Source organism: Apus apus, chromosome 4, assembly GCF_020740795.1.
Source record: "Apus apus isolate bApuApu2 chromosome 4, bApuApu2.pri.cur, whole genome shotgun sequence".
Classification (NCBI taxonomy): Eukaryota; Metazoa; Chordata; class Aves; order Apodiformes; family Apodidae; genus Apus; species Apus apus.
This window is the reverse complement of record NC_067285.1, coordinates 108,341,943-108,354,334: the sequence shown is the minus strand read 5'-3', so window position 1 is coordinate 108,354,334 and position 12,392 is coordinate 108,341,943. Positions and strand designations below refer to the sequence as shown.

Genomic DNA, 12,392 nt, shown 5'->3' with positions numbered 1-12,392 from the left:
GAGGTGGTAGATGCCCCATCCCTAGAAACATTCAAGGTCTGGCTGGACAGGGCTCTGAGCAACCTGACCTTGTTTGGAGATGTCCCTGCTCACTGCAGGGGGGTTGGACTAGAAGACTTTTAAAGGCCCTGTCCAACCCAAACCATTCTATGATGCTATTTCCCTATCTTCTAAGACTAGACATCTTCATTCTTTGTTAATACACGGCTACATAGGGGTTTGTTAGAATAAGTCAGAATCAGAATGTTGGGCCCATTCACATACATGCACAAAGTGAAACAGTGGAAGTTTTCAAAACTGACTTTACAACTTTCTTTTCCTTGATATTGTGAATGTCCTGTCGTAGGAAAAGACATAGGAACTACAAAAGGCTAGAGGAAATTACTGGTTAATAACCGTAACAGATGTGTAGCTTTAAAATCAGATTTTGCTAGCCTTTTAATACACCATGCACACAAAAAGCTTGCTTTGAAAACCAAACCTAGCCTTTTACATAGCTTTACACACATATTGGCAGTCTGATTATCCATTTGTTCCTTCCTACTTTACAATCACTCACAGCAAAACCACCACACGTAAGAGTCAAACATCAATAATAAATTACCTTTCTTCCAAATTTCGGTCTGGAATTTCTGCAATACAAAACCCACAATGCAAACAGGACAGGTATCTCCAGCAACCATACACAGCTTGTGAGCCAAGGCTTCAACTTTTGAAAACTAGGTATAAGTTTCCATTTTTAAACATTGCAGGTTATTTTCTATTATTCAAGTAGAGATGCTGTGACTGTGGGTGCAATAATCATCGCGTATTTAAAGAGGTGCATAATTACATAGGTATAGACTTGAGAAGGCAACTCGATGACTAACTTCTTGAAAGCCATATTTTAAAGGCAATTCTTTGAGAAGAATTTTCTGCTGCCTTGCATACTCATTTAAATCCATACTATGTAACACCAGGCTATTTTCAGCTGCCAAAAGTAAGAGTTCGTGGCTTGAGTTATTTGACAGCAACGTGTAACTGGAACAGCCATTTATGTATGATGCCTTGTTGTCAAAATCACATTATTAACTCCTGTGGATGAATACCACAGCAATTAGACCCACAATCTATCAGATCTTTGATAAGACAAGTACATGACTGAATATTTTTTAGATAGAAACCGACTTGCTTGTTTTTCTTCTCTAGTTCCGTAACAGACAGTAATTAATTCATCTCAAGCAAGCCTGTCCATCTGTTAGATGCTGAAACACATTTAGGGCCATTCAGAGAGGTAAGTAGGTGATTTTATTAGGTCTTGAAACATTTCAAACTTTCTTGCATATATTTTTTTCTCTCATTTGAGCTGAAACACAAATTTAGATACAGCCCCACCAAATGTATAAAATAACTGCTCTACAGACTGTTTCTGCAGCAACAACCCTTCAGATACATTAAACACAATAAAAGGAAAGACAGCACAAACAGACCCAGATATGACAACAGACAAGAAGCAGAACAAATATGTGCAACAGTGGGATGAAGTAGCAGGAACCTTGTCCTGGAAAAGTGAAGCAATGGCATCTGCTCCTCTTACATCCAGTGTCCCTGAAACCAGGCCAATACGATAACAGAAAGATGTACAGCAGCTCAAAGAATATCAACATGAAGAACAATTTCCTGAGGGAAATGATGATGTCTAAAAGGAAAAAATTTGAGGCATATAAACATCAGGAATGAAGTGGTATCATACAGAATGTTTGACATAGAAAGGAGTGAATTTAATGTTTGTTTTTATAGCTCAAATCTTCACCTTCTTTTTTAAAGCAAAGGTGAGGAGTATTAAATCACCTCTTCAAGCCAACATACCTAATCCAATAATGCCCAAGGTCTCCCCTCTGATCCTGGCAGCTCCAGAAGCCACTTCCCGAATCTGTTCAACACTTTGTACTCTTGTGCCTTCTCGCAAAGCCTGGTGAAGCCAGGTGGTTCGCCTGTACAGGTTCAGAATGTGGCACATGGTAGAATCTGCTGTTTCTTCTACTGAAGCAGCTGGCACATTACACACTGCAATCCCTGCAAAGAATGGGGGGAAAGGACACCAGTTGCCAGACATTTCTTACTTTTTCCCGTTTACCAGCCATTCAGGAGTACAATATTTAAATGTACGGATATTTCAATACCTGTTTTGCACCAATGCTGTTTCTGACTGTAATGGCAGACAGAATACTTGACATAATAGTTGATAAATCCGTGTAAGTATTTTTTTTCCTGATTTTATTTTTACTATTTATTGTGTTTGCCAGCTGAGACAAACTTGTGCACTGACCCCACAAAAAGGAAGTGCTGCAGACGTCAGGTAGTTGAGAAAAAAAAATGAGGTGCTGGTAACCATTTTACATACACACTGTGCTAGATGTTTGGAATAGGAAAGAGAAATATGCCTTGCAATCAACAGGTGTGGTTAATAATCACTGTTTCAATTTAATTGTGTGAGTTACATTTCCACCACTGAGCAGATATTCTCCCAAAAGCTATCTATACAAGTCATAAAAAAGATAAAATAATTTATGATGACAACAGATCTTATGAAGCCCTTATGGGATGATTCTTTAGTATTTCCAATCCATGTATGGGTAATCATGACACAGGGAGGAACAAGTTGTTTTGTGGTGCGCTTGGGATTGCAAAATTATGACAAACAGAAGCCAAGTCCTTTTCTGGTCTCTCAAAATAAAGAGATAATCCATCTAATTGTCAATACAAAAGTATAAAACCTGTTTCTCATGACATGTATATATAATGCAAAAGTCAGTCTATGTTCCTAATAGCTGAAAAGTTACTAACTGACAAGGGCCTAACATCAAAAAGCCAAAGAACACTACAGATTTCCACAGACATACAATGAAGGTGGACTGATTAAAAACTGAGAATATTCTTTCTATCCTTCAAAAAAATGATCAGGCAACTCCATGCAAGTTATCCCATTCTGCTTTTTACCTTCCAGTACTCAATGTGCAGCGGAGAAGGAAAACGTTTGTTTGAAAAAGTTTGTGTCCTTCTTCACTTGTCTCTCTTCATTCTCTGTTTACTACATGTTCTCTCTCTAATCATCAGCTCTCACAATTGTTTGTCTCTCAGTTCTGCTGACTGAGATCACAAACAGTATAATTTCAAGGAGAGGAGAAAAGTGCTTGTATCCTAGAAAACACCCTAACACTGTTTTTGCTGTCTAGTTGTTTGGGTTTTTACATAAATAAATATTCAGTGAGCCCTCAGCTAACACCAGTATATCTTACAAAGCAAGGAAAAAAATCTCTTCAATAACAGTAATAACAATAATCTGATAAATAATGTCAATACTATATTTATCTATGTTTTACATTCAAATGCCCACTAGTTTTTTCTAGCTTTCTTTAGATGTAAAAAAAACCTATAAGGAACCTGTAGAACTACTTTTCTCTGCTGTAGAGATGCAGTGTCTGCTGAGTCACTGCTCTGACGTACACAAAATACAACATCATTTGCTGGAATATTAATCTTGGCATCCTGCTAACATCAAAGAAACTCATCATTTTTTAAAAAATGGAAAAAATACTGTGAACAAGGAGTAAAAGTATGAGACTGAAAAGTAACATCCTTTTAAGTGCATAATACTAAACAGTTGCATTTATTTACACGGCAAGTCGTTTTCATGGAGCAAAATGCAGGTTTTAGATGGCAAAACAAATTTAATAAGCATGTCTCCTGATATCAACAAAATAATGCTTAAAGGGAACTTAAGAAGTTATATTACATATTTGGGAAGAAAAGTAAGGAACTGAACTCACCTTATACCTTCCTCCCCAATAGGTTTCCTTAGGAAACTCAGGGGAGAAGAGTTAGATCATTTTGCTCCTAAACTAGGAATTTCTTCTTCCCTATTTTCCCTCAACTTTAGAAACATCTAATTTCTGAAAAGCAGAGACATGGTGAACCACAAAAAGCAACAAGAGAGGGGCAAGGATATGGAGAAATTAGACACTTCCCATAATAAAAAAGAACACACTTATATCCATCACTTCTATGCTCCCCTTTCCTCAACACTTTCTGTGACCTTGTGTATAAGTTCAATGCTAAAAAAATGCAGTTCAGCTGGCATCAGCTTTGACTCCAACTTCACTTGCATCCAGCTACACTTACAACTCATACATTATTTCTACTCAACAACTAATAAGCTGGAGAAAAAACAGATCAGATCTTGAAGATTTTATCAAATAAGCATCTGTTTTCATGTAGTTTAAGTAGGGTAAAGATTTCTGAAAAGTAACTCAGAGTCACTACAGGAGTTCAGGAACATGACATGCTTTACGGTTTAAATCTTTACCATATTTCAAGAGTGAATCAAAACTTTTTACAAAGAGCAACTAACTCATGTTATCTCCTTGAGATGCAAATAATTTTTACTAGTTCAACAAATGCAAAGTCATTTTTCCCAGTAGTGGTTGAGTCAGTATTTAATTCCAAGCATTTCACCTAAACTACTAAAATCAGAGATACCATACTACGAGCCTTTCAGCACTTACTGGCTGTTGATAGAGTGGACGACTGTATTTTGTAAATACTGGAATGCATAAACAGGATGGATCCTACCAGCATAACTAAGTCTAATCATAACCCAGGAACAGAATTATTAGGAATGTGGATACTTAGCATTTTGTACCAATGAAAATGTCCCAAATCTACTGGACCCTGGCTTGAAGAATTATGCTGATGAACTTAGATTATAAACTTGGGTTACCATCCAGCATTGAGACTTACACAAAGAGCCAACAAATCAGTAAAGGTTTTCTGCTTACCAGGGTTTCTCTGCACAAATCAGATTCCTGACAGGTTGGGGCCTTGGATCTGTTACTAGGTTTTGGCTTTTGATGTAGGATTTCACCCCAGGTCAAACTCTACTTACATCTGTGTTTTCTGGGGCTCATAATGTGTGCACCTAACCATGGCACTAGCTGCAAAAAGCAGGAACACAGCCTTGCATGCTTTCAGACCTGATCTGTTCTTTACAGGAACTTACAAAGAAGTTGTTACCTTCTGCCTGCTGTGCAAACTACACAGCCATTAGAAACACGTAATTACTTTACTGTAATTTACTGATAAAGATTATACTCCAGTCCCTCACTACATCAGCAGAGTTATTACTAGGACTAAGCACTGTCACACAGAACTAAATGTTTTCAAGTCCTTCTCAGAGCATAATGGGAAACTTACTTAGTCATCTCAACCTTAAAAAAGACATGCAGGAAATGCAGACAATTATTCTGAGCAGTAGTTTGGCCTGTATGCTATAGGAAAGAGATGGTTTACCCTAAAGTAGAAAAAGTAAAAATCAGACAGCTGCTTTTTTACAGTGAAACTGTAAGCATCATCTCTTCATAGTTAGAGTATCTGAATTTATTCTGAAGCATCAACAATTGATTCTCCTATGAAATCCGTATTTCTATTTTATGGAGTGGTTTAGTACTAAATCTCATGCATCATAAATAAGTCTCAGACAGTTGATAATGATCTCATTTTTTATTTAAACAGAAATAGTATGCCATGCTGATGGAATTATATTTTGTAATGGGATTACAGCAGTAGTAGCTAAAATATACAATTGGGGTAAAAGAGAAAGGGATGAAAAATTATGGCCTTACTTCTTGGGTTTATATTGAACAGGCAGATTGTCATCCTGTCACAAAGCTGTTAATGTTATCACTTAATTAACTAATGCTAGTATCTCCATAATGATTTTTAAACACTTTGATGAGAAAATTATACAGCTTACATATTATGTTAGTATAAATTATACAGAAAACATTAATGCAAAGACTTAGATGCTATCAGATTTCTGGAAGCAAGTCTAAGATGTAAAATAATGTCTTTAATAGTCATACCTAAATCTCCAGCAGATTTGATGTCAATGTTATCAAAACCACTGCCAATTCGGACAATTATTCGAAGTGCTTTAAATTTCTCCAGGTCTTCTCGTGTTAAAGTGATAGTGTGATACATCAGTGCACCCACTGCTTCATTTAGTACCTACAAATAAAATAGAAAAAAGGAATTAACTTTTTTCTCTTTTGTAGGATCTCAGCTTAATCACATACACATATTTTCAGGTATAAAAAGACTGTAAAAGCATTAAATCCAGGTCTTTTGTTGGAAAGGTTATTTCTTAAAATATCTTCCATCCTCCTGTTAGTACTTTTCATCTGATGTATCTGTTCTAGCATGACAAGGTTAGCTTTAAAGCACTAAGTGACCTATATTTGTATTCTTAATAAGAGGGAAAACTCTTCTGATTTCACAGGAGATGCTCTGCAACATGGAACCCTAAGTACAAGTATCACTGGACTGCATCTGCACATGCAGATGAAGCACAACATAGGAGCAAGCACTGCCTTTAAACAGTAAGTATTTTTATGCTTAGGCAGCTGACATTCAGTTTTGAATGAAGTCACAGAGCAGTATCTCTTCACCATCCACACACTGGTACAGACATTCATTGCGCTATTAAACCACTTCATACCTGAATAGAAAACATTCAGTAATCATTACAAGACCTTTAGACAACAAAGACTGAAATCTGTCAGTTCATACATAAGAACAAAGCACTTGTCCCTTAAGTTTATGGATACTGCAATTATCTAAGCTCTCATTGATGGAAAATTCGATGTCACATAAATTGGTATAACTGAAATACTAAACTAGACATTATCCAGAAAAAACAGCACCTCCAAGAAAACAGAAATGTTACCGAGGCAAAAATGTTGCAAAAGAAAAGATTTGTGGGAGAACAAGCCAAAAGACCCCAAACAAAAAGAAACTGTGAAGATCTGAAAAGTCTGAGTATCTTTTAAATTGTGTTAAGAGTTCATTCAACCTAATCAAGAAAGGTTAAGAGGAAGGGATGCAAACAAGGGGGAAAGAGCCCAGCACACCATGCCCAGCAGTTTCAAATCCTGCTACAAAACAAGCAGTGACACAGCTGATACAAGTTCATTGTCCAGAAAGCAGAAAATATTATCCTCTCTTTATATGCAAATTGGATTATTTCACTTCTTCAAAACACTTCTCAGTGTTTCCACCTTGGATGCTACTCATATCCTCATCATTCTAGGAGATCCAAAATACACACAAATAATTTCAATGCTTAAGTAGTTGCAATGACTTCAAGAGGTTCCTGTCATGCACTTCACACAGTTCAGCAAAAGCTCTAAATTTCTTATTCAATAGACTTTTGGTACACGTACAGATTCTGCCATCAGAGTTATTTCTCTCATATGAGCATTGTGTAGGGTGCTGCAAGATAAGCAACAATAACCAACATCCACATAAGTAATTAAAAAAAAATAAATTGCAGGAAAATAGTCTCACACATAGAGCATTACAATTGCTGGAACCCGAGGTCTGCAGCAATGATTTTTAGAAGTGAAATACATGAAGAAAAACTTTAAATGAAAATTAAAACCAGAACTCCACTAAAATGAAAGAAAACTGCTTCTTCACAAAATTATTTATACTATTTCAACAGGTGTTTCTGCATTGGTAACCCCAGTTCTAAATCTGATTAAGACAATAATCCTTTGAGCAAAATTTTGACTTAATCATAAGAGTAAAAACTACAAAAAATTAGAAATTAAACATCCTTCAATAACATGGCTACAGCTGTAGGCTCTGGTCTTATAAACGATTATATACACACAAAACTCCTTGATTTTAATGGTACAAACAAGTCCTTTGGAGATTACATCTAGCAGTCACCAGTCAGAAAGACTGAACTCATAAGAATGTGTTTCCTTGTGCTGTTACACAGTGATAAAAAACCCAACTGGTTTTGCTTCTATAGTGACGTGACAGCTGTTATGGACCCCATGCCTGGGGCAGTCTGCATAAGAAATAGTCCCTCTTATAACCTGAGTGCCCACCTACAACTGCCTTAAGGTTTTTCTGTCCCATTAATTCCTAAAAGAAAATTGTTCCAATATCTCACAGCTCCAACAATATGGAAATCTCTTCTCATTTCCAGACTCAATTCACTCACAGCCCAGGTTGTATCCATTTATTCTGGCGCCACTGGTGGCCACTTAAACATACTTTCTCTCCTTGGTGTTTACAATCCAAATGTATTTACAGACAGCGATCATATCCCTTTCTCTGCATTTGTTTGACTAGGCTTCAAAACCCTTGTCCTTCTGGTCTTGTCTAGAATTATGCCTTCTTCTCTCCTGATCAGCCTAACACTTCTCCACTGTGCTTAAAAGAATTCTACGGTCAACTCCTGGGTGATCACAACTTGTGCCCAGTATGTTACCAGAGGTCTCCCTCTCCTCTGTGCTACACCAGCACTGTCAGCAGCAGTGCATGCACTGAAAATCTCTCCTAATCAAATCCCACATGACGTGTGACATTTTCACAAAGCCATCGTCATGTCACCAGCTGGCCCTTCGAGTCATGTGTAAATCTGAATCCTTCTCCCTGAAGCATGTGCTTCTGTAACACTCCCACGCTTATACTACAACAAAGAAGTTCTCTGACACTTGTTACTTCAAGACTCAAGGTCCTCAATTTCCTTATGATATCCCGGTCCTCTCCAATTAGCCATGTCCTCCACTGTGGGTTTTCTCGCATACTTTTCCTCCATTCCTGCCAGGGTTGATCTAAGATGGTTGTGACACAGGAGAAAACATCCTCTGTTTAGTTGTCAAAGGCATAAAACCTAAAGTAGTTTAGAGCTTATGATGACTTACCTACAGCTCATGTTGTAGCCAGACCCTTCTTTCCCTCCTCTCCAAGGCTGGAAAAGGCCAATGTTGTGTGTTTTTGCATGTGCAGAGAGCAGCCACTGCTCTAAGAATAAATAGCCCTTAAATAAGGGCTAAAAGACAGCTGAAGTGGCTCAGACTTTTGTGCTTTAGAATCACAGTGTTTCATCTGGGAAGCAGTTTTCCACTTCATAATGATGCATATTTTATTAACTCAGCCAGTCAAGACTGTAATTTGGACTCTTAAGAGCACCAGCCTGGACCCATTACACTACACTTTTTGGGCTCATCTACGTTATGGCTTGGCACTAGGAGGAGATGAAGAAGTATTTGGAAGCTTGGGAATGTGTTCAGTAAAAGGAAAAATATTTCTCAGCTATGGCTTAATGCTGACACTACCCATTTCCACAGAAAGTTATTTACCCATCATATGAAACAGAACAAACAGATACAAACAAAAAAATCTTTTAAAATTTTGTTTTTAGTGTTTGAGCCTTTTCTAGGATTATGGACCAGTTAGCAAGGAAATGCACTGCCAAAAATGTACTCTTCTGTAACTGTGTTCAAATTAATGTTTCACAATATTATTAAATTATGTTACTACTTTTGCAACTAGACATGTGACTGAAGTATGCCAAAAAGGCAGAAAGTTTCTGTATCGTAGAATTATTTGTGTAAATTATATTCTTAGTCATTACATATGGGTACACATTTGACAAGCTTGTCAATGAGTAAAATAAAAACTTGAACTAAATCTGAGTGTAACATGAAACTGAAATGTAAACAGTTTTGGAAAATGAATAATCTTCATAAAAATAACTCTGCATAGGAATCATTTACTGATCATCTACAGAAGCACACCCAGTAGTGAACACATAGAATCACAAAGCAATTACGGTTGGAAGGGATCTTGAAGATGATCAGGTTCCAACCTTCCTGCTATGAGCAGGGACACCTCCCACTAGACCAGGTTGCACAAGGCCTCATCCAAACAGGGAACACTTGTGGGTTGTTTAATTGTTTTCCATAATGAAACTGATACAACATTCACAAAATTCTAATACAATTTTAGTACAAAGGTATCAACTAGTGTCAATTTGAGTGAGGTAATACATTTAACAAGCAAGTCAGACATTTCAGATCAGCCCACGTACATGGCAGTCAGACTATACTCTTTCAGCCTCTCTCATGAGGAAAGACAATGGGCAAATTTTGACTGAGAAGAAGCAGAGGTGGCTGCATACCTTCAACAGCCATTCCTGTCTTCATTCTTTTTCAGGAAGAAAGAATCTGAGATAAAAGTTAAAACACAGGACATGAGTTGGCTTCCTTGTGTTACAGATGACAGTGTAGTCCATCTGCAACATCTATGCCTTCAGACTTACTTTCAAGTGAAGCTACTGCTTGTTGAAAGCCTTCTCCATGGTCTCTTCAAAGAGCTGATATCCTTCCCAACTGCAACTGTCCAGATAGGTCGTCCTGTTAGTCACCAGTCTCAAAACAACTACTCTGCTTTCACAACATGCCAGGTCTCCAAGGCTCTTATCATAGAATCATAGAATCCTAGGGGTTGGAAGGGACCTCGAAAGATCATCTAGTCCAACCCCCCTGCCAGAGCAGGGTCACCTAGAGTACATCACACAGGAAGGCATCCAGGCGGGTTTTGAATGTCTCCAGCGAAGGAGACTCCACAACCTCTCTGGGCAGCCTGTTCCAGTGCTCTGTCACTCTTACAGTAAAAAAATTTTTCCTGATATTCATCTTAAACCTCCTATGCTCCAACTTGTATCCATTACCCCTTGTCCTATCACTGGTCTTCACTGAAAAAAGCTTAACTCCATCGTCTTGACACTCACCCTTTACATATTTGTAAACATTGATGAGGTCCCCCCTCAGTCTCCTTTTCTCCAAACTAAAGAGACCCAGCTCCCTCAGCCTTTCCTCATAAGGGAGATGTTCCACTCCCTTAATCATCCTTGTGGCTCTGCGCTGGACTCTTTCAAGCACTTCCCTGTCCTTCTTGAACTGAGGGGCCCAGAACTGGACACAATACTCCAGATGTGGCCTCACCAATGCAGAATAGAGGGGGAGGAGAACCTCTCTTGACCTACTAACCACACCCTTTCTAATACACCCCAGGATGCCATTGGCCTTCTTAACCACAAGGGCACACTGCTGACTCATGGTCATCCTCCTGTCTACCAGGACCCCCAGGTCCCTTTCACCTACACTGCTCTCCAGCAGGTCAGCCCCCAACCTGTACTGGTGCATGGCGTTTTTCTTCCCCAAATGCAAAACTCTACACTTGCTCTTGTTAAACTTCATCAGGTTTTTCCCCGCCCAAGTCTCCAGCCTGTCTAAGTCTCTCTGAATGGCAGCACAGCCTTCTGGTGTGTCTCTTGGAGAACACATAAAAACATAGGAGACATTTCTATTTCAAAGAAGTTAATAAATCTTAAGTGCTGAATACTGAAGGTTGAAATCCTTTTTAAACGGCCTTCCAGCATCTGAAGGGCTCTACAGGAAAGCTGGTGAGGGACTTTTTATAAGGACTTGCAGTGAGAGGACACAGGATAATGGATTAAAACTGGAAGAGGGGAGATTTACATTAGTCATTAGGAAGAAATTACTTAGCATGAGGGTGGTGAGACACTGGAATAGGTTGCCCAGGGAGGCTGTGGAAGCCCCATCCCTGGAAGTGTTCATGCCCAGGTTGGATGGGGCTCTGAGCAACCTGGTCTAGTGGAAGATGTCCCTGCCCATGCAGGGGGGTTGGAACTAGATGATCTTTAAGGTCTCTTCCAACCCAAACCATTCTATGATTCTTTGATCTTGCTACCTATTTTTTTCACCTTATTTCAGCACCAGACTATTTTAGCCATCATGCCAAACACTGCACAGTCAGCAATGCAACACATAAGCCTTACACTACTTGGGGTAGAACTCTAACCATCTTGGTTTTTTGGTTTGGTTTGGTTTTTTTTTGTTTGTTTGTTTGTTTTTTTTTAAAAAGAGTAAACATGTAATATGCTAAGAATAGAACTGAAAATCCTCCTATTATTTGGCCATCTAAAGATACACTAAATTTTACTTAGAGAGACGGATCTCAGAGGCTTGTGGATCAAATCTAGAGTACAGAAAAATAACAGTAGGTAAAATGTCAAACTACTTCCATGCAAAGACAGAACATATTTATAAGTTACATACTGAATATGACAATATATCATAATTTTTAAATGACTTCTAGAAAATCATCACTAGAATCTGCTGTATTTCCTCTGCTTCTAGAAACTACAGGGTATTGCATTTCTTGGACTTGGGAGTTTAATGCATCATCTCAAAAAAATATCTTCCAGTGTCACCAACAGTCTTGAGATGTTTTGCACACTTCAGTGGAAAAAATGTACTTTGCCTAAACTAAGTAGGCCTTGCAAGAAACAGCTACATGTCAAATTTGTGATCAATCGTCTGCCACACAGGGAAAGCTACAGCAGTGTTGTAGCTGCTCTCAAAGCCTCACTACAACATTAAAAAGGGTCCATGTGAAAATACTGCCATTAAAACCAAAAGGAAAAGCCAGCATGCTCAAATGATATTTCGTAGGTGTCCAAAACTCTGCTG

The 12,392-nt window shown here is 38.3% G+C and overlaps 1 protein-coding gene across 12 annotated transcripts in view; it reads right to left on the bottom strand.

The window, feature by feature from the left end:
• Positions 1–12,392, bottom strand: part of CTBP1 (C-terminal binding protein 1) — a 241,593-nt gene that overhangs the window by 19,704 nt on the left and 209,497 nt on the right. For 11 of the 12 annotated variants that reach the window (XM_051616352.1, XM_051616354.1, XM_051616350.1 and 8 more), the window contains 2 exons: positions 5,901–6,045; positions 1,849–2,055 (listed from right to left, as the gene is read on the bottom strand). In XM_051616352.1, coding sequence (XP_051472312.1) covers positions 1,849–2,055; positions 5,901–6,045 — 352 coding nt within the window. Of the gene's footprint in view, positions 1–1,848; positions 2,056–5,900; positions 6,046–10,156; positions 10,233–12,392 lie in introns of all 12 variants that reach the window. The other variant, XM_051616362.1, reaches the window with a different exon arrangement.